Consider the following 23,558-nt stretch of genomic DNA (forward strand, 5'->3'; position numbering starts at 1 on the left):
CAACAATGATTGCATTCTGGGATTGCTGGTAGAAATTAACACTCTTGATTTGCAGTGCAATTAGTACAAGTGGCCTTAAAAACAATACTTTTAAAACATGCATAATACTTACAACGGTACAGATGTACTGTACGTAGATAGTGGTTAGCCCGGGAAACCAGACGAATCTGCCAGTGTGAAAGTCTGGCAATACCAGGCTAGATAGTGGTAATTGCACAGCTTTTTGAATTACAGTTCTCTGTAAAAGGGGTGTTGGGAGAAGGAAGTGGTGTCCCTGAAAAGCAATTCATGACAAACTAGGTCATGCAAGGTATTCTCAGAAATGCTTTGCATAAAAAAAAGGTTGAAAATGAGAACAACAACTAAAGGAGCACTCAATATATCACATATAATAACCAGGACGGGTGACCTGCCCAAAGCTGTGTAAATGTTCAGCTGTCATGACCAGAGGAAGCTGCGGGGGGAAACAGTGTTTTACTTTTTGCAGTCATAGCATCCGCTATGGAGATAAGTGATAGTAGGAACATATAAGTTATTACATAATTATATATAAGATCAAACATAAGATAAGGATGTATTGAAATTAAATAAAAGGATAAGATAACAACACTCTTTGCACCTAATCAAAAATCTGTGTTTTCAGTCTGCATTTAAAAGAAGAATACTGCTGTAGCAGACCTTAAAGGGATACTTCACTTTCGGGCCGGGGACACATTTAAAAAAAATATTAAAAATAAATGAAAAAAGTTATGGAAAATTCATGGCCCCCTCACGACACGCAGTGTCCTACTAATGTGTGAGGGGGCCATGAATTTTCCATAACTTTTTTCATTTATTTTTAATATTTTTTTTAAATGTGTCCCCGGCCCGAAAGTGAAGTATCCCTTTAATTCAAGTGGTAGAGAGTTCCATATAGACTAGAGAGTATGACTATAATGACCGCACCATAACTTAGAATTTATTCTAGATATAATGAGGAAATATTTATCTGATGATCTAAGGGATCTGCTCTGTGCATATTCAGTGAACATGTATGTTAACCACGTAGGAATTTAGGAAGGACCTAAGCCATTCACAGATGTACCAAGAACTAAAAGGTTAGATGCAATCAGTGTTATCAAATCTGTCAATGTAAATAAGTGTCAATCTATCATTTACTCTTCACCATTCCCTACTGAAAGACTTGTGTTTTATGTTTCAGATTCCCTCTGCCAAAGGTTTGCCGCCTTTGTGCCTCAGAGTATGGAGGTTCTGCGTGGATCCTGTCTGACGATCCCTTGTTCCTTTACGATTCTACGGGAATTCGATAACAATTTAGATAACACTTGCAAAGGAATTTGGAAAATAGGTGGTACAAATGGCGAAGAGGTATTTAACCCATCTTCAAACAAACCTCAAACTATACAGAGATTAACTGGAATTCTGACTGGAAATTTAAATAATAAGGACTGCACCACAATCCTGAACAACATGGATTCCAGTTACAGTGGTGATTATTACTTCAGACTACAATGCAACAACGCTCTTAAATATGATTTTGGACAACAACATTTGAAGGTGTTGGTTAAAGGTAAGCATAGAGTAAAATTACAATTGTTAACCGATACTTTGACTGAACGTATTATGGATATACTGCATTATAAATCAAATTATGGAATTAAGTGCTCATGTGTAATAATTACTCCATATACGTCTTCATACCAGAAGAACCACCCAAACCAACATTAACACAAGACCCAGTGAATGTGAGTGAGGGGTCCCCAGTTAGACTAAGATGCTCTGCTGCAGTCCCCTGCTCTTCTCTGCCACCAACTCTGACATGGACCCCCAGACTGGCTAACACTGAAGAGAAACTGATGGAGAATGAAAATAAAACCAAAGTATTGGTATCTGATATGACCTTCACTGCTTCTCATATCCACCATGGACTGGAGATCTCTTGTGCTGTTTCATACAAACGACAATCTAGCAACAGAGCTCTGACATCTAATACACACATAACAGTCCATGTTCAATGTGAGTTAATCTTTACTGGATTCATCTAGTACATTTATAACACAGTGTCAATCACTGTGTTACATTAAGTCCTATAGTACATAACATTATACGCAACCAGATAAAAGGGTGAAATGTTTAAAATGACCAGAAAAAAAGTAACATATTTCTGTATCAATAGAATGTTGACTCAGCAAGTTTGATAGAAAGGTATGAGCATTGAGCAATGTGGCACACAGGAGAGCCTGCAACCTACAATATTGTCCTTAATATGTATGACTCTGATTCAGTACAAGAGCAGCACTAACTCTGACCTGCAACAGTAAATGCATACCTCTGGTAGAGTTAATGGAGGTCAGGTGACAGAGGTTACAAACAGTTCATACATACTGTACACATTGTGCACAATATTATGAAACAATCTTCAGTAATCAATTAATCAATAAATGTTTTTCTAGATCCTCCGAGGAACACCACAGCGTCAGTCAGTCCCTCTGCTACAGTACAAGAGGGCAGAACTGTGAATCTGACCTGCAGCAGTACAGCCAACCCCACTGTAAATGAATACACTTGGTATACATTTATTAAAGGGAATAAGACTGTAGTTGGTTCTGGAAGCATCCTCACCTTCAGCCAGATTCCTAGGGAAAAGAGTGGGCTGTACTGCTGTGAAGCGAAGAACATCCATGGAAAATCTAACGCAACAGTCATGCTTATCATTGAATGTAAGTACTGTGTGTCATCCATAGAAGCTGGTGTTTATACTGTATATCTGTTAGGCAACTCTGGTCTTTTAGATTTGATCAGTTTACAACATGTCAGCTGATCCCTTTGGTCCAACAACAGTAAAGGGCAGTGACTTGTAACAGTGACGCCAACTTACTGTAGTAAGTAAAAAGCAAAAACGTTGTGCCATCACTCAATGTACTGTAGGTGGGGCGCTGAAGCAGCAGCACTATGCCAGAAAGAATTTATTTTTTTAAGCAGAAAAAACATGTCTTTAAGCTCAATGGTGACAACTACAGTGTGTAAATACTTTACTTACTAGTGAGTTTATTAATGTAGTGTGTCTAACGAGTTAGATTGGAGACGTGTCGTGACGTCCATGGTACGGTAGCTGTCCCTCCTGTTGCCCACAGTGGTGGAAAAAGTTCATTTCTTTTTTTACTTAAGTAAAAGTATCAATATACTGCAATGTAGAAATACTCTGTTACAAGTAAAAGTCCGGAATTAAAAATATACTTAAAAAAGTACAAAAGTATTGGTATCAAAATGTACTTAAAGTACCAAAAGTAGTAAGTACTCATTATGCAGAATGTCCGGTTTCAAGTTTTCAAATCGTTGCTAAACTAATGGCCTAAGTAATTTTTTGAGGAAAATGATATTTTTGGCTAAGTCAGATTTAATCCTATTTAAACCTATTTAAATCTCTTATGTTACATAACTGACAGACAGTGTTATTTCTATTTAAATAGTCATAATTTGTTATAAACATTTTGGGTGAAATGAAGAAATATCATATAGTTTTGTTTTGGATCAGTTTTTTATTTTTCCTGGGGAAAAAAATGACATAGGCCATTAGTTTAGCAAGGCGACGAAATGTATAAAACATCTTTTGAAAATAGCAATGCGTTGCATAGCGACGCATTGCATCGGTACAAGGTCATACAAGGTTTCCACCCGACAGCGACGATATATAGCCTATATATCAGAAAATATTTCTATTTCACAAACGAACTGAACATGGATGTTGTTTTCAAAATAATTATTTATTTCTTGTCCATCAGAGCAGTGAGGTCACACAGCTTCTCTATACTTTAGTGTGATAATGATAGCCTAAATTTAGATTTGTTTGCTGTAATAAATGCTTATTGCTTGCTGGATAGTCACACTCTCAACGTTGGGATTTTGCTTTATTTCTCCTGGAACTGCTGGATCTCCTGGATCTACTGGGTCTCCTCTACCTTCAGTGACTGTACCTGTGGAAGCGAGTTCTCTAAATCTTGTGGGTCTGATTGTAGGACTTCTGGGTGTGATTGTACTGACCATCCTGCTGCTCCTGCTGTGTAGATACACAGCTTCTAAAGGTGAGAACCACTACATTACACGAATTACATCTAGATTAAAGATGCAGTAAGTGATATAATGTGATATGTGTGTGTGTGTGTGTGTGTGTGTGTGTGTGTGTGTGTGTGTGTGTGTGTGTGTGCATGCACGCGTGCGCGCGCGCGTGCGTGCGTGTGTGTGTGTGTGAGAGAGAGAGAGAGAGAGAGAGAGAGAGAGAGTGTGAGTGTGAGTGTGTGTGCGAGCAAGCGCACAAGTTAAAATAAGTATTACATAAGGTAAATGTATGTTTTAACAAACAAGTATCACTTAAGGTCTGTACACATGGGAGTGTTTATTTTGTGTGATTAATTCACATTAAAGTAAACTGCTGTTTATGTCATGAGGACATCCACACAGTATGCAAAGATTACACAGTGATAATTATTTTCCTAAACCAGGTAGATTTTTAACGCAAATAAAATCATCTACATTCATGAATGAGGCATCACCAAATTAATAATTTGATGTGTAATATTCATTTGCATATCGTTTATTTGTGTCGCTCCTAGTGTATAAGTACATTTACACTACCTTTAAAATCACTGAGCAACTATCCTAAATACTAAATAATTATGACATAGCAATTTAAAGGCTCAAATATATTTTTTGCTCCTTTTTTTTTCTTTTACAGATCTATGTTGTGCCAGGTAAGTACTACTAAGTATTATTCATCGCCATGACAGCAGTAGATTACATCTGGTTTTATTCTTAATTTATGATACAAGTTCATCTTCTTAAGCTCAACTGCAGACCAGACAACCAATCAGGGCTCAGCTGTAGCCCAGAGTGGGGATCCTGATGATTTGTACTGCCCACTGCAGCACGGTCAGTCTTTGAACTATAATCATGTTAAAGTTTTTTCCTGATAATGAAAATTGATTCTTATTTGAATCTAAATTGATCTAGAACTTCAAATAAAAACAATTATCTCCTCGACTCCTCCACTGATCAATCAATGAATGTTGTTTTTAGAAGTACCTTAAAGTATGTCAGTTTGTTCTGTGCTTGTTGTTCTTAATTAGCATAATAATTGCCTAAATTGAAACCATGATTGAAATAACGATTATAAGCACCACATTAATGCTTTGTTTATCTTTAGGTGACAGAAGCCTGTATGGTGTAATTCAACACCCTGATGATGAATATGAAAATGGTACAGTATATGTTTTTTAAACGTCCAATCAAGTGAGATTTTAATATACTTTCATGTGTTATTGTGGGGTATTAATATTAGGAGAGTCATCAACAAGTGGAAAACTGCGTCAACTCATGCACCACGGTCGGAGACATCCACTTCTGCCGGTATTTGAGCGACAAAGGGAATTCAAATGTATTAAATTATTAGCCCCACCTGTTAACTGTAGTGAAAAGCAGTTGATAGGTGTGTGTGTGCATCTCTGGTCTGCGGGACGCTGCGCATTTACGCTCGTGTCATTCCATTGATCACAGTGATATCCCCAGACGTTGCAGACAGGAGGAGATCATAAGAGATCTTAAGATTAACTAATGTTCTATGTTTTGCACATTGAAAATGTTAGCTGCTGGGTGTACAGTGGAATTATATCTGTCCGGTCAAGTTTATAACTTATATGACCGATGTAAATAAGAACAGATCTACAAGCTAAAAACTAAAAAAACTAAAAACAAATCACATCTGTCGCTAGTTTAAAGTCTTCTTTCAATCACCATGATATGCGTTTTGGTAAATTATGGTCCCATTCATTTTAAAATTCCCGCTGTGGTCCCAACCAATAGCATTAATTTCCGGGTCCATTTTTCGGACCGGATATAGAATAATGGCGGATTTGAAATCGCTGAAAAATAGGCTTCATCTACGATATGTAGAAACCAGATTTTTTTTACTTGTCTATGGTTCTAACCGGAGCTTTAGGCCAACCCCGCCCCCTGAGAGCCACTGGAATCCAAACCGTGCGCCCGACCGTCTCCATTGGCTGGCTGTTTCCAGTTTCACAATGTATATCTGATGGACATGGCCGTCTTGTGCACCCGTTTGTCAACTGTTGCTGTTAAAATACGACAGGCGGTTATAGGTTAATATTAATAACTGCTTCTCTGCTGACGCTATCCAAAGAATTTATAAATAGATGCAGACTGCCAAACTGTTGCTGATAAAATACGATAGTCTGTTAGGTTAATATTAACAGTGTTGGGCAAGTAACTTTATATTTGTAGTAGATTACATATTACTTATTACCTTCATTTTAAAGTAATACATTTCGTTACTGTCTGAGCAAGAGTAATGTATGAAATTACTTATTACTTTTAAGTTACTTTTTACCCCCAAAAATTTAACAATTAAATAGTCTAGATCAGCGGTTCTCTGACCCAAAGTGGGGTCGCGGGAAGGTGCCGTTGGGGTGGCATCCAAAAAATATGTTTTTTTTTTTAATTAAATCTGTAAATCTGTAAAAAAAAAAATACATAGATTGGACAACCAGCTTTTCAGTTTGTACAAATATTACAGCATTTATTAGTAGCATCAGAGTACATAATCAATGATAAGTGTTTGTTGAGTTACTGTAACTCTGTTTCATTTCCTTAGATACAGCCGTGTAGAAAAACCCAACACCACACAATGTGGACGAAGACAAATGGATCTTCAACAACAAATGTATGGTCATTTATGTGTGTAACCGAACAAGAACTACACAAACACGCACACGCACACGCACACGCACACACACACACACACACACACACACACACACACACACACACAAGAAGTGTGAAGTCCAGTTTTCAACAACAATGTATTCTGGAAGTATCAATCAATTTATCTTAGATGTGGTGCACATGCAGTATTCGCACATGATGCACACAAAGAACAAATGTGTACTTGTTAAAATGTTTTCGATTACATCTGTACATTGCAGAGGTGTAGACTTGAGTCACAAATTTGATGACTTTAGACTTGATCAAATAAAAAATACTCGACTTGGACTTAAACGCTGACGCACGACTCATGACTTGAGCCTTGTTCATTGACTTGAGCCCTCTCTTGACCTGATACTTCAAGTCTTTTCAAGTCACTTGATACCTTCCAAAAAGCTTAGGACTTGTTTGGGATTGAAACTAAAAGTTTAGGACTTGGACTTTACTTGTGACTTGCCAGTCTTGACTTGAGACTTGACTCAGGACTCGATCTCCACCTGGAAATGTAGGGCCCGAGTACTGCACCACTGCGAAGCCCTATTGAAATGCATGGGGTAATTCTTCGTGTTTTTCAGGGCCTAAGCGTAGCCTACTCAAAAAGTGGTGCAAACACATCACAAGGGCAAAAAATGTAATAATTTATTGGTCTCAAAAAGGGCCGTGGCCTAATGGCTCAATACCGCTCCATACAAAATGCAAGTTGAAGCCCCACAATACGGTTTCACCTACAGTATATGTATGACATTTGGTACACACCTGTATCATGTCCCGACCTACAAAAAAAGTACCTTTGAGCCATGACATAAACCCAATAGTGCCGTGTCATCACCACGGGGGGCGTGGCATAGTAGCTGCAGACATACTTGTGCGGGGGGAAATGTTAAGTCAACCTGTTTATACCCCACAAAGATGTCCGCCGCTACCAAATGACACCTGTTGACACCCCCTTCAGGATTTTTGGCACGCACTATAGGAAGTCAGCCATTTTTTAGTAATTGTGGCGTTTTATTGCATTTATGCCACAGGTTGTACTTTAACAAACTCCTCCTAGGAGGATGGTCAGATCCACCACAGACTTGCTCAGCGTACTCAAAAGACCTTAACGATGCAAAGTTATCAAAAGCGTGGGTTTTCGTAAAAACGGCATGACCGTGGCGAAAAGTCAAACTTACATGTTTCAACGCCAAACAGGAAGTGTAAATAGCCGATCTACAAGGTCAAGTTTTTCCTTTTTTCCCATGTCACTTTTGAGCTGATTGCCTTACAGACTAATTGTGGGTGATGTAATTGGACTCAGATCAGAGTCCTTGTCTGTAACTTGACTCCACCTCATTTTCTTTTTAATATATTTTTTGTGGCTTTATGCCTTTATTTGAGAGTATAGCAGGCTGACAGGAAATGGGGAGAGAGATGGGGGAGGGGGCGACACACTCAAAGGTCGCCGGGATCTGGATCGGGAATCGAACCCGCGACACGCTGTCCAGCTGGATTACCAGCATATGTGGTATGCGCCTGGACCGCTAGGCCAGCAGGCGCCCCTCCACCCCCCTTTCTGATTGGTTGATATTTGTAAATTCCTATCTTTTGCCATAACTTTTGACCTGCTTTAATGTGTATTGATTTTATACAGACATGTGTTTTATTAAACTAGTTTAACCACATTAACCCCACATTTATCTCTATGTTGGGCAAATCTTCCAAACATTTCTAAGTTTTTAAATATTTTTTAAATTGCCAAACAATAGCTGAGCTCACAACGGGTTGCATCGCAGTGCATTGTGAGCTTATAGATCAGCTGTTTGTCATATTGTCGGGTGGAAACCTTATATGTCCAAAACCCTTCTTTTTAAATTATCATTTATTTTTTTATTAAAATAGTGAAAATAGACGATCTACAAGCTCACAACGTGTCGCACATGTTGTTTTTCAATCTTGTATGACAAAGTAGGTAATAAAAAAAACATGCTATTGTCATATGATGTAATATCTAGGGATTAAGTTGTTGATGACATTTTTATTACACATTATTCTATTTTTAATTATAGTATTTTCCTTAAGATATCAAACTCATGTTTATTCACATTTTGACCTGCTGTCTGAAAGCTACTTTCATTAATCTCAAAGAAATAATGTAATTGTTAGGCTTTTTTGTACATTTTACTTTTTTGTGTTTTTTTGTTTTTTCTTGTTTTATTGAATTCTGCATAATTTTTCAATTAAGTGTTTATGCTTGCATGTTTTTCAAATGATTGAAAATGTATTGTGATAAATAAATACATCTTTATTTGTATTTTTTAATGAAGTGCTTCAGTGTGTTCATAACATGTTGTCGTATGTTCTCTATGTTCTCTATTATCGAGACTATCTCTCCAACCAACATAATTCATATGGGGAATGACCCCACCTCGCTTAAAAAATTTGGATATTTCTTTAATACACACCAATCCTACTGGCACACACAGCTATAATGCCGAGGTGTGTGTGATTACACTGATTTTTTTTTATCTCCACCGAGGCATGGAATCCTTAAGATTCTATTTAGACTTAAGGGAAGAACTGACACCTCCAACCAACTTTTTGGTGGAAATGACATCATGATTTTACAGAAAAACGTTTTCTTGTTTGATTTTATCTCCAACTGCAGGGGGCACCAATGGGCTCAGTATAGTCCGTTTTGTCAAGGGGGGTTTCACTGTTTCAGACCAGTCCTGCACATGAACTCTGCAGCCGCACTGAGTCTGAGGCCCCTGCTGGAAAGCATCCCAGCCCAAACATTAACGTAACTAATAATTGGGCCGCGCGACCCGGAAATGACCGTAATGATCCTAAAACGGGAGCGAACATATATATATATATTTTTTCTTTTCTTTTTTTGTGGCCCAGCGACCCACTGGCCCAGCGGCCCACCGGGCATTTGCCCGGTACGCCAAATGGCCAGTCCGCCGCTGCCACAACATGCTGTTATTTATTTAGGAGATATATTGATGATATTTTTCTCATCTGACAGGGAACTGAAGAAGAGTTACATAGATTTGTGTCCTACCTAAATAATCTGACCCCTACCCTCAAATTCAACATAGAGTTTAACAAAAGGGAAATTCCATGTCTAGCACTTGCTAGACATGCAGGAAGGCAAATTGTCCACCTCTCTGTACACCAAACCTACAGACAAGAATAGCTTGTTACATGCCACCAGTGCACACCCCCTGCTTTGAAGAAAGGCTTTCCATATTCTCAATTCCTTAGACTAAAACGTATTTGCAGTAGTCCATCAGATTTTGAGAAAGAGAGAGATATCATGTACGTAATTTTGTTGGGAGAGGCTGCCCTCGAAAGTGACTTGACTCTGCTTTAACTAAATTGCACAACCAGAATCAGGTTGTGCAGACCAAAAAAAAATGTGCCTAAATCACTACCTACAATCCATTGAGCAATGATGTACGTAGTATCATTGAGAAACACTGGCATGTTTTGTCAGCTGATCCTGAAGGTGCCAAACTGTTCACTGACCCTCCTCTTTTCTCCCATTATAGATCTCGAAGCATCAGAGACTATGGTGAAAGCAGACTGCTACATACCCCCCCCCCAGCAACACACAGGGCTTGATGGAGTCACCGGCTTCTACCCTTGTCTGCACTGTGTAACTTGTAAATATTCCAAGAAAATGAACACATTTAAAAGTGCAGTCACTAACAAACAATACACCATCAGACAATTTGTCAACTGCAGTTCTTCCAATGTAGTCTATATGATTTCCTGTAAATGTAATCTCCAGTATGTAGGCAAAACATCCAGACCAGTCCGCACATGCATTATAGAAAACATGAGTGCCATCAGACGCATGGACATTAAATCTGCTATTACCAGACACTTTATGGAAGCCGGTCACTCCATAGCAGATCTGGCATTCATAGTGATAGAACAAGTTAAGAAATCCAGAAGAGGTGGTGATTTAGACACCAAACTCCTACAAACTGAATCCAGATGGATTATCCATTTACAGTCTGAAGACCTCTCCCTCCAGTGCTTCCCTTATTTAATTTATTTTGTACTATGTTGTAATGGTTTTCAAGAAAATCTTTCAAAAATGTTTCTTTAAGAAAATGCTAACATGGCTAAATGTGTAATGGTCTGTACAATGAACTTCATGATTTCAAATGTAACACTGTGTAATCCTAGGTTACACTTTTATTTCACCTCTGGGGCAGAATCTGCCAATGCATTGTCAATGTAAATGCGTGGATTCACGCAAGAGCGGATTTTTCCGCTTGTCGCGCAGACCTTGCGTTAATCTGCTCTACACGACTTGTCCATTGGAAGCAGAAAACTGCTGGAGGCAGGAGCTGATTTTCCCCCTCTGTCCAATCGGGTGAGTTGAAGGCGGACCGTCCCAAGATTCAGGAAGCAACATGGTGCTCAAGGCCATAGATATAGAAACCTAGATACCTCATTGGCCTCTGCAGTTCATTGGAGCGACTAGTATCTCAATACAAGGCTCTTCCGCAGGGCTGTTTGACTACTGACCAATCACAACACGTTGACTACTGGCCAATCACAGCTTGTCTAACTGACTAGTTGCTGCGCGGCTGCCTCAGAATCAGAATCAGAATCAGGTTTATTGTCACATCGCAGGTTTACAAGGTAAAAAAGTGGGTGAAATTCGTTTTTGTACATCGTTCCCATCGCAACGTTAATTTCCATAGAAAGAAGAGGGGGGGGGGAGAAGAAGAGGGGTGGGGGGCAAGTGGGGAAGGAGATCAAAAACAAGAGAACAACAGAAGGCCAGACAAGTTATCTACATATTTACAAAGTACCTGAGATAATAAAAAACTAAGGTGCCTGAGCATAGCAGCAATGTATGTATACTGTGCATGATATACTTATACTGTGCATGATATACTTATGGACGTTAAGGTGCTTAGAGAAAAAAAAAGAGCACAATAAAAAAAAGACAAAAAAAGTCAGTGCGTTATACATGGGATTAAGGTGCAAAAGGTCAATGCGTGTCCACCTAGGGTGGACTGACCCTAGTATAATCCGCAAGTAGCTCCATGAGGGAGTGCAACAAAAAGTAATTTGTACCTGGTGTAGTCCACAGGTATGTCCGAGGGGGAGCTAAGTCCAAGTCATTTGTCCCTGGTATAATCCACAGGTGTGTTCAGGAAGAGCCAGAAAAGTCTGCGACCAGCTGGACAGTACCGCCTGTTGTCAGGCTGCTGAACAAGGCTTATGCCTCATTCAGCATTCTGACAGCAGCCGGATTAAAACTGCACCAGTACCTGGTGGTGGAACTCTTGATACTGCGGTAGAGCCCCTTGCCCGGTCGTGGTCGTTGTAGGGGTTTGAACAGTTTGTGACTTGGGTGGTGCTTGTCCTTGATGATGCGCTTGGCTTTGACCACGCACCGCTTTTTGTACAGTTCCTGGAGCACTGGGAGCTCGCCTCCCATTATCCGCTCTGCCGATCGCACTACTCGCTGTAGGCTGATCTTTTCTCGGGCAGTGCAGTTCCCGTACCAGGCCGTGACACAGCCTGTTAGGATGCCTTCAACAGAACTGTTGTAATACAGCCTGAGGATGCGATGTCCTACTCCGAGCTTCTTCAGGCGGCGGAGCCAGTACAGTCGCTGCTGAGCCTTTTTCCTCACGTGTGTGGTGTGCGTCTCCCATTTGAGGTCCTCCTCGATGTGTACTCCGAGGAACTTGAACTCGCTGACCCTTTCCACTGCAGCACCGTCGATGAGGATGGGCGCATGGTCTCTCCGCGGCCTCCTGAAGTCCACGATCAGTTCTTTGGTCTTGTCGACGTTAAGAGCGAGGTTGTTCTCCTCTCTATAGTCAGACTCGTCGTTGTTGACGATTCGGCCTATCACTGTTGTGTCGTCCGCGTACTTTATGATGGTGTTGGAGACATGTGTGGCTATGCAGTCATACGTGTACAGGGAGTAGAGGAGAGGGCTCAGCACGCATCCCTGGGGTGCTCCGGTGTTGAGGGTCAGGGGGTCGGATGTGATGCTGCCCATTCTCACCACCTGATGTCGGTTGGACAAGAAGTCCTGTATCCAGTCGCACATGCTTGGGTGTAGCCCTAGGTCTCTGAGCTTTTTGTCAAGTATTGCTGGGACAATGGTGTTGAATGCTGAGCTGTAGTCCACGAACAGCATACGTACATATTTGTCCTTCAGCAGCTTGTTGTCCATGTGCGAGAGGACGGTGTGGAGAGCCATGGCAATAGTGTCGTCGGTGGATCTGTTTTTGCGGTATGCATACTGCCACGGATCCAGCGAGGCAGGTAGCGTGGAGCTGATGTATTCCCTCACCAGTTTCTCGAAGCACTTGCTGACGATCGGGGTGAGAGCGACAGGTCTCCAGTCGTTCAGGCATGTCACTTTGGCCTTTTTGGGAATGGGCACAATGGTTGACATTTTGAACCCTGCAGGGACCACAGCCTGGGAGAGGGAGAGGTTAAAGATGTCAGCGAAGACACCCGCCAGCTGGTCTGCACATGCCTTAAGGACCCGGCCTGGAATCCCATCAGGTCCGGCTGCCTTGTGGATGTTGACCCGTGCGAAGGCTGTACGCACTTCTCTCTCCGAGATGGTTAGAGGGTTCTCCTCTGCTGGTGCTGCTGATGGCCCCGCTTGGCTGCCGCGGTTGGGGCTGATCTCAAACCGTCCGTAGAAAGTGTTCAGTTCGTTGGGGAGGGGGGCAGGCGGGTTCACCTCGCTTCTGGTTCTTGTTTTGCAGTCTGTCAAGGTGTGTACCGCCTGCCATGTGCTCCTGATGTCGCCATTGCTGAGTTGGTCTTGCATCTTTTTTGTGTAGGCCTTTTTCGCTGTTTAGGGCCGCGCGTGTCGTGTTGCGCGTTTCCACGTCGCCAGATTTGAAACCAGCATCCCGTTCATGCACATGTGCACGTACTCCGCTGTCCATCCATGGTTTCTGATTGGGATAGATCCGAACTGTCTTTTTTGGGACTATGTCATCTATGCACTTACTGATAAAGCCAGTGACTGAGTCTGAGAGTTCGTTGATGTTATTCCCAGCGGCGTTCTTAAACATCCCCCAGTCAGTCTGGTAGAAGCAGGATTGTAGCATAGCGTCTGTGTCCTCAGACCAGATTCGGATTTCCTTCTCAACGACCGGCTCCCTTTTTAGCCTCTGTTTGTAGGCAGGTAGCAGCTGGATGGCGTAGTGGTCAGAGCTTCCTAGCGGTGGGCGTCGGAGAGCTTTGTATCCATCCTTGAAGGGCGTGTAGCAGTGGTCAAGAATATTGTCACCACGGGTACTGCAGGTGACATGCTGGTGGAATTTGGGAAAGACCTTTTTTAAGTCTGTCCGGTTGAAGTCGCCTAGGCAGATGGCTGCGCAGTCCGGGTGACGATTTTCTTGTGCACTGATAGCCTGGTGTAATTCCCTCATAGCTGTGTCCTTATTAGCTCCAGGATGAATGTAAACAACGGCTACAATCACAATGCTGAAGTCGCGTGGTAGGTAGAAAGGACGGCAGGCTATGATTAAAAGTTCAAGGTCTGGTGAGCAGTGACTATCTAGGATTTTAACATCTTTGCACCAGTTGTTGTTGATCAAGGCACAAACTCCCCCCCCACGTTGCTTACCGCTTAGTACAGGGTCTCTGTCTTTCCTATACGCGGTGAAGCCAGGAGGAGTGATGGAAGAATCAGATGCTAACTCCGTTAGCCACGTCTCCGTTAGCACAACAATCGACGTGTTCCTCGTCTCAGTGTTATACTTAACGCGCGCCAATAAGTCGTCCATAGTGGTCACTGTTCTTGATTCACACAGAGATCTAACGTTCGCTAGCAGGATTGAAGGCAGTGCAGGTTTATATCCACGTTTTGTTGTTCTTACGAGGAGACCCGCTCTTGTTCCTCGTCGGCCTGGCCGTCTCCTTCGCCGCTTCCTTGTTATTGTCCCAGCCGGGACAAAGGGGAGCCCTCCCCCCACCCAGCCGGGTGGAGGGTTTTCGGCAAAAAAGTCCGGAATTCTGTGTGTAATCGCTGTGCTGATGTCCATAAGTGCTTGTCTGTCATAACTCCTTAGACACCCGACGGTGTAGGAAAAAAAGAGAAGGCTAAAAAATACTAAAAAGACGGAAAAACGTTGCGACGCTACGGAGCGAGTACAAGAGCAGCCTTTCTCCATGGCGCTCCCAATGTCTTAAGAAAAGACCCGCCCCACCTGCCTCTGATTGGCCTACCGAACGCCGCCTGCTGAAGCGGAAGGAAGTGATAGGCTAGCCCTGCGGAACAAGGAAGTCCGCCCGAGATACGAAGGCTTCAGAGCCGAAGGAGGCGTCTACCTTTATATGTCTATGGCTCAAGGCAGCAGGCGGTGCGGGCTACGGGGACGGTCTTGAATGTGAGTGACAGGTGCGTCACAGCGGTTTTTTTAATCCGCTGGCTGCAAAAAACTGTGGCCGCACACAACCTGCGTTTAACAGCGGACAGCCAACTTTTGGTGAGAGCGCGCCCTTAAGCCTATTTCTACTTTGTCGTACAATGGCGTTCCATGAAACTAGCTGATTTTACAAACTCAAAATACATCACTCTGTGGCGCATTGTGAGCTACTGTACTGTATGTGTTGTGAGGATTCTTTTGAAAAATGATTTACATTTTTGTAGATTATCGAATAGATTATATTTTTTTGTGGGGTGGGGTGGGGGGGGGGGGTACATCCCTTAGACCCTATGTTCCCTCAGCCCTATGTTCCCACTTCCCATATTAGACCCTTTGTTCCCTCAGCCCTATGTTCCCTCAGATGAGTACAAATGAGCTGATGTTTTTGCTCTTGTTTGTTCATTAACCTGTCTGTCTGTGTGTCATTTAATCCTGTTGGAGTATAGTGTGTGTTTGACAACCCGATCATTTATGACCCTAACCCTAACCCTAACCCTAACCCTAACCCTAACCCGTTTACGCCGTTATTCCGACATGCTAATAACACAACCTGGATTCGAACATTGCACGTGTCAGTCTGTGTGCTAGTGCTATGGAGATGATATCTAAAGCGCCGTCCCGCCCATAAAACAGTCCTTTATAAGTTTGCAGGCAGCGTCTGTCTGTCCTGGCGTTTTCTGGCATCATGGGTGTAAACGCATTTAACCATGACAACAGATCCCATATCCCAAACTCTCCGGTGTTTACACAAAAACGTTAATAAACAGCTTAAATGTGGGGGAAGTGAAAAACGGGCCACGTCATTGTCTGCATATGCTAATGGTCAATGCCTGTGTGCAAGTTCAGATCAATTGCTCAACCCACTGAGGAGAAACATGCAGAACAGACTGACTGATTGACTGACCGAGGTTTCCTTAATATATAATAGGATAGGATAATGTAGAATAATGTCCTACTGTATATTGTAAACCACAGTTCACACCCACATGTATACATGTGTCCATTTCCTTCTGCTGATGTGTGTTATTAAAAGTGTTGCATAGAACCCTAATCTATCACATCTCTGTCTTAAATGTAAGATTGAAGAGGGGGACTATATTCACTGTATATGGTCATGTCATAAGATCAGACATTATTGGTTGGGTGTTGTGCAACAGTTGAATGAGATCTTCAATATGGAGTTCGAACCTGACCCCATGTGTTTGATTCTGGGACTTCCTGATAAAAAGATTATTAACAAGTTTCATAGACGTTTGTTTAATCTTCTAACCTACGCTGCGAGGAAAAATATTCTGTTATCTTGGATCAATGAGAAACCACCAACAAAAAGAGACTGGCACAAAATAATCATGCAATGCATGCCGTTGGAATTTTTAACCTGCCTCCTACGTTCCACAACCGATGCCTTCTATAAAATATGGGACCCATATCTACACTTTATTGGCCCTCAACTAGCTGATACTTTAACGACAGGGTTCCTTAACAGGAGTGATACCGCTGACCTTGAGGTATAATGTCTGAATCCTTGCTTTTTTATTTTTTTGTTTCTCATTTTTATTTTTCATCTTTTCTGTTGTGGATATATGTACTGTGATCTGTATTTCTTTTTTGTTCTTGGGGTAGTTACTCACCCATTTATGTAATGTCAAGCACCAACCATGTATATATATATTGTGTTATATTTTTGTTTGGTCCACTGTAAGTATTTGGAATCTATATTTGTATCCGTGTCCTTTTCCTTCCTTTGTGTCTGAGCTGAGCTGTTTGTCTGTTTTGTCTTGTCTTGTTTTGTCTTTGAAAATCAATAAACATACTATTGAAAAAAAAAAAAAAGTGTTGCATAGCGAGTGCTGACGGTGCCATGTCCTTATTCAGACATCCCATTATTCCGATGTCCCGTAACCCCCATGTTTCACTGCATGCCACACAGGTTACAGGTTACACTGCATGCTACACAGTTACACTGCATGTTACACATGTTACACTGCATGTTACACATGTTTCACTGCATGCCACACAGGTTACAGGTTACACTGCATGCTACACAGGTTACACTGCATGTTACACATGTTACACTGTTGTTGCAGTTATAATGTTGCATTATAAAGCACATTTGAATGGCCAGACAGACAAAAACAAAACTTTAAATGCAGTCCATTTATCATACAATAATAATCATAAAAATATGAATGTATACTTTTTTCAGTGGAAAATGTTCATACATTTGTTTCTAGTCTGTAGTTGTACGTTTTTCAATACATCTGAATATTTGCAACATTTGCTGCACTATTGATACTGTACCAGCCATGCCTCCTTCTATGTATCTTCTTGTTTGCATGCACGCACACGCACACACACACACACACACACACACACACACACACACACACACACACACACACACACACACACACACACACACACACACACAGCCAGAGAACCACTTTTACTGCTATTTAGTACCATTTACAGTATATCTAGTGTGAGATATGATCTACTGGTCCACAAATTTCAACATAAATTTGATGATGAAATTGACCACTTCTGTAACTGCTCACTTCTCTCATATTTTATCTTTTTGTAATCAGTTTCCTCCCATAACGTAAAAAAAGACAAGTAGTGTCAAAATATGAGATAGTTTCATAAGCCATGTGCAGTACAATACTGGTTTGTAAAAAATACCTTTTTTCTGTTTTTGAATTTGAATCCTTAAAAGTAACAGTTTTGGACATGAGGTTTCCACCCGACAGAGACGACGTCATGCATGGGCACAGAGATGGAAAAAGCTTTCACCTTCGCTACATAAAGTTGTCATGGGAAAGATTACAATGTCCAGGTTCATCGATTTGCACTAATGAATTGCACTGACCAAAGCAACAGTACTATGAGGTGTTTTTTGGACAACAATGGAGTTCTATGACTTCAGAGATATTAGCTATATATTGTATATGTTTTGGTGACAAAGATCCACTTTTATTGGTGAAATGCATTTATTGTTTTTTTTTTTTAATCTTGGATACGCGTTGAAAATAACAGTCTGTTGTGTAGTTTTGTTAGCAGGACCATGTTTACTTTTATACATTAGTCTCTTTTCTCAATACACTGCAATGATACAGTAGCATTTATTAACTGGCATAAACAGAGCATTTAGTTAGTTATGTACTGCTCACAACTCAAAAGGTGCCCTAATGGCCCAAAAGAGCATTTGGACCTTTTGTTAACCACTTTCAACCCTGCATCTCTATTTTGTTTCTGTCATTATACTGTAAGTAAAAAAAGAGTAGCACAAATAGCAGAAGTACAAGCTCACAAGTGTTGCAATGCGTTGTGAACTTCTAGATCTGCCATTTCCACAATTTCTGAAAGGGCTTACCGTAAATTAACACTGGAACTGATGATGTAGAGGAGGAAGACATTACACTAATGCCATTGTACATCACTGCATTGCCCATTTGATCCTTTCTACACTGACACCAAAACATAAAGCGCAAGACCGCATCATTCCAGGTACATGTGTTAAGGATCGTGGTCGTATTGTAAGTATTGTGCTGCAAAAAAAAATAAAAACATTCTCAACCATTGATTCAAGACCTGAATTTGGGTTGCAGAATCCCCTGAACACGGTATCAATCAACAACTATATCAATAGTACTATGTATGGAATTATATTGGGTCCTCCTGATCAATGTACGTTTTGGGGTACGACTGTAATATCATTTGAGAAGCACTGGTACAGGACATAGACTCTGATGTCAGTGTTGACCAGTGTCCTTCTGTTTTTGATGGCTTGTGATTTACTTGCAAGTACAGTACTGTACAGTATGTGTACATATAAACATCCCTGACCAGCTTTTCACATGTAGGCTGTGCTTTTTGTGTTGTGCACTTTCTTGTGGTCTGTGCTAGTCACATGACTGCGACCTTTCAAACATTTGCATATATATATATCTATATTAAAAAAAAATGATATTAAGCCTTCAGATTTTTTCCAAATTTCAGGCACATCGGTACACATGATCTCTAAATCAAGATGGATCTGTTTGATTTTTCATATTCCATCCTCATTGGCTAACATTGACATTTAAAGTTTGCAGGAGTGGCCCGTTTTGAACAAAATGCCGCAAATCATGAACGCAGCGTCCGATTGTGGTGGAACTTTGCACGCACATTCGCACTATGTTGAAGATCAAATGCCACCCTTTTAACATTGCCCTATTATAGTGCCACCAGAGCCCGATTTTTGCAACACTTTCTTTTTTATATTACTCCTACAAATGTTGTCCAAACATCATGCAAATCGGTACACATTATCTCTAGTGAAGTGATCAAGATGGTTCTGTCCGATTTTTTATATTCCTTCCGGATTGGTGAATTCCAAACATTGCTGGCCCACAATAATCTACCTGACCTGGCGGAGACCTGTGCTCCAAGGAGCACTTTTTCTAGTTTCTTCTGTTTTTGAGACAGACTGACGAGGCACTGGGAAGATACTCTGGTGGGATTCAGTCCAGCCTATAAGGTTTAAAGTACATGACCAACCACGTAAACGGTGTAGCATTGTGCTGAACTTTGGCTGTACTACAGTAAGTTCTAACTATCAAAAAACAATTAAACCTACTGTATCAGTGCCCTAATTATTTTGGGTATACACAGAAAATAGCTTGCTTTATTGTATAGTAGACTGCCCCAACGCTCCTGATTTCGTGTATAGAGGGGCGGGTGTAAAGAGCCGGCGAGAGATTGCGGCTGATCCCATTGGTTCACCGATCTGTCCGTCAACCCCCGCCCCGTTAACACAACATTACGAGCGACGCCCACTGCACTCTGGTTGGTTGGGAAGTGAAACACTTCCTCATACCGAGTACACCGACGCGCTGGGCCAGGCTTTTATTTTTTAGCAACACTAAACAATAAAAGCCTGGAGATCGAGGCTAATTGTATAGTGACATGGTTTGCAAAAATGAAGATGGCATGGTTCCAATATTTTGGTTTTGGCTTTTCACCTTCATCAGGGTATGTCAATCAACATGAACGTCATTACCCGATGACTTGATGGTTGCTACGGCCTTGCAGGAACACAGCAGCCAAATGTAAAATGAGGAGATAGCTTGCTGTACTGTTCTTAGCATCACTGAGCCCTTACATTATAGCAGAAGGTTTTTTTTTCTGGCTGACCAATGAACATCAGCTAAGTAATTCTCCCAATATGGTACAGTATATGCAGAGAGAGAGAGAGAGAGAGAGAGAGAGAGAGAGAGAGAGAGAGAGAAAAAAAACAATTGCTTGTATGTATCTTAAAGAGTGACCTAAGAGTAGACCAATCACAGCTCATGCTGTGCATGACCTCACAAAACAGAAGCACCTCCAGCCACAAAAGCCTGGTGAAGTAACTGTGAAACCTGGAGCAAGAACATTGGGTCATAGTGGAAACTCTATGTATGCATGTAAAACAAGCAAAACAAAAAACAAAACTTTAATTGAATCTCTTTAGTTACAACAGTGTTCTTGTGAAACACTGTTGTTGTTTTTTCACTGTGTAATTTAAAAAAAAATAATAACATATGAAAAGTATTAAAAAAAAGCGCCTCTGACGAAAACTCCTAACTCCATTGGACCCTCAAACTGTCCGTCAAAAACAAACAACTCCCCCCTCCTCTCAGGCTCTCAGAGAAGCTCTGCTCTGTATGAGGCAGACAGGGAGAAGATTTTTCAATGCTTTTGGGAGAACATAAACTGGGAAGAGAAGAGAATGTATGTGCAAGGTTTGATAGATGTCACCCCAGTAAAGAGGAGAAGGGTGTCTTCACAAAGGTCATCTGCTCGTGTTTTCTTTTTAAATGTTAATGGACAGAGAATGAGTGTGCGCAGGAGTTTGTTTCAAACATCTCCAAGAGCTCAAGGAGATCATGCCAAAAACTTTCACAGCTTTTATGACAATCTAAAGCACTAAGAAACACCCACCACACACACACAACACACAACAGTGTGATAATAAAATGTTGATAGGTATATGATAGGTCAATTCAACTTTGATAGGCTACAGATTATATTTTTCATGAATGTATTTTGTATTTATATGCCATTTATTTATTGTTGGTGTGCCATGATTGCTTTTGTTAAATACATGATTGAGTATTGAGGCAGAATTGTTTGTTGCACTCAACTGTAGAAGAACAACAGTGGTAACAGTTAGATCCATGGTTGTTTACAATGCATGTTAAAATAAAAGTACAGAATTCAGCTTGATCTATACTTAGTATATGAGGATGGCGCTCACCATAAATAGCTGATCTCCAAGCTCACAATGCGTTGTGATGTGTTGTGAGCTTTGAGATCCATTGCCAGCTGTTCTTATCAATGATGGACAAAACCTCCTAACTCCACTTGCGCTGGATTTGTGTTTGGACAAAACTCCTAACTCCACTTGAGCTGGATTTGGGTAAAGTGATGATAATATAATGACACATGCAAGTATCTGATAATATATAAAGTCATAATACCAAGTTTGATGAGGCAGTATTGCTTTGTTTTAAAAAATATAAGGTTTTCTTCATTTTCAGAAAAATTGATATTTTGTTTTTCATTTCCTGAACAATAACCATTTTGGATTTAGCTGGTTCCGGCCGGATAACAGAGATATACAGTATAAATATAATAGTATCATGTGTGTACTCAAAACATTAAGCAGAGTACCTCAGACTTAAGTAATACATCAGGTAGCAGCAGCAGATATCAATATGTAGGAACTTAAGTGTACAATGTGGGAATCTAGCTTGGAGTATAGTTGCATACTCTTTTACTTTTTTATCCACCCAGTCACAGCAGAATGGAGAAAAGGAGACAAAATCCATGCATTTGATCACCTGGTAATTCATTTTAATGCATGGCCAGTGGGGATATGTTTTATCCTTGCTTCTGGTCAGAACAAATTAAATACAAGAATTTCCTTTTGGAAATGTAGACTGTCTAATGTTCAATATTTATGGTTGATAATAATATCAGACCTTTACAATGTAATACAAAAAGATTATGTGAACTACATTGACCCTGGCATCGCTATTAAAAATATATATATTACATTAAAAATAGCTCAAATAGCAGATCTACAGTACAAGCTCACAATGCGTTACGATGCGACGTGTGAACTTACAGATCAGCTATTTGTCATTTGGTGAAGTGTACAAATCCAAAGTTCCTCATTCTGGGTCACACATGGGAGTTGACAAGGCACCTTCACTTCTAAGGAACTTCATTTCTCAATTCAACCACCCATCTACTTGACAGAGCTAACGTAAGTATAAGATATAACACTTTCAACATGATGGAAATTCATTCATTTAAGGTCACGTATTTAAAGCAAAAGAAAGATTGTTATAAACCTGTTATAAAAGTGTTGTTCAGATCATCTGTTTTACAGCATTGCATACTGTACTGTACATTACTTGAATGATATGCCTTTTATATTATTAAGGTTGCATAGTTTAAATGTCTTTAAGCATTGGATGAATGCATTCTCTTTTATCACAAAGATTCTTCCTTCAGATTCTGTTGTGTACAGATAACCCATACAACAAAAACAAAAGAAAACTGTATTGTAAAGCACATAGTGCCATGTTTTTATTTAAGTTTAATTATGACGCCACATCAAAATATATTTCCAAAATATTTTGATTGTCCAAATGCATAACAACCTTTATTTTTTTATTCTTCTCCTTATTTTGAAATATTTTCATTCAAATCAGGATGTAATGATCACTAGATTCAGAGCAATAACCCACCTATCTCCCAGCCTCCCTCCCCAGATAGAGACAGAGTTTGAATAAATGTAGAATTATGTGCAGGATGTCATTTGCATACAGATGTGAGGGGACTTTTTAGTTTATTTAAAAATACAAATCCTCTCTCTCACACTTATGCCACTGTGCCAGTCATCACCCTCCCCTGTGCCAATGTTGGCACCCGTGCCTAAGGTTGCCTACCCCTGACAGAGTGTATACATTGAACTGTGTTGGTTTTCTGTGTAACTGATGGTGTGTTTAAAAACAGGATCAATAACGTTTTCACAAACAAGGGGAAAACCACCAAATTCTACAGTAGCCTACTATGTCTAACTTTGTAAACCGTTAAAAGGGTTGAGCTGTGAAAACAACATTTCTCAGCTGCTCAAAAACAAGAACAAGCAGTTAGTATTTTAGAGAACAGTGCCTTTGACCTTTGACCAGGGAAGTTGCTAAATAAACAAATACAAAAAAACATATACCATCAGGCCAACAGGAAATACTTTCAGAACAGTGTGCGATTGGTACTATTTGAGTACAAATCGAGGAACAAATGCTGGTCTTTGTATCTGAATGTATTATTACT

At 40.6% G+C, this 23,558-nt stretch overlaps 1 protein-coding gene across 1 annotated transcript in view; it reads left to right on the plus strand.

The window, feature by feature from the left end:
* Positions 1-23,558, plus strand: part of LOC308089203 (vascular cell adhesion protein 1-like) — a 32,218-nt gene that overhangs the window by 1,474 nt on the left and 7,186 nt on the right. The window contains exons 3-9 of the mRNA XM_080433778.1: positions 1,202-1,570; positions 1,705-2,016; positions 2,454-2,720; positions 3,966-4,082; positions 4,733-4,748; positions 4,841-4,926; positions 5,201-5,254. Coding sequence (XP_080289904.1) covers positions 1,202-1,570; positions 1,705-2,016; positions 2,454-2,720; positions 3,966-4,082; positions 4,733-4,748; positions 4,841-4,926; positions 5,201-5,254 — 1,221 coding nt within the window. The remainder of the gene's footprint in view (positions 1-1,201; positions 1,571-1,704; positions 2,017-2,453; positions 2,721-3,965; positions 4,083-4,732; positions 4,749-4,840; positions 4,927-5,200; positions 5,255-23,558) is intronic.

This window comes from Gymnoscopelus braueri, assembly GCF_963280865.1.
Source record: "Gymnoscopelus braueri genome assembly, chromosome: 1".
NCBI classification, from domain to species: Eukaryota; Metazoa; Chordata; class Actinopteri; order Myctophiformes; family Myctophidae; genus Gymnoscopelus; species Gymnoscopelus braueri.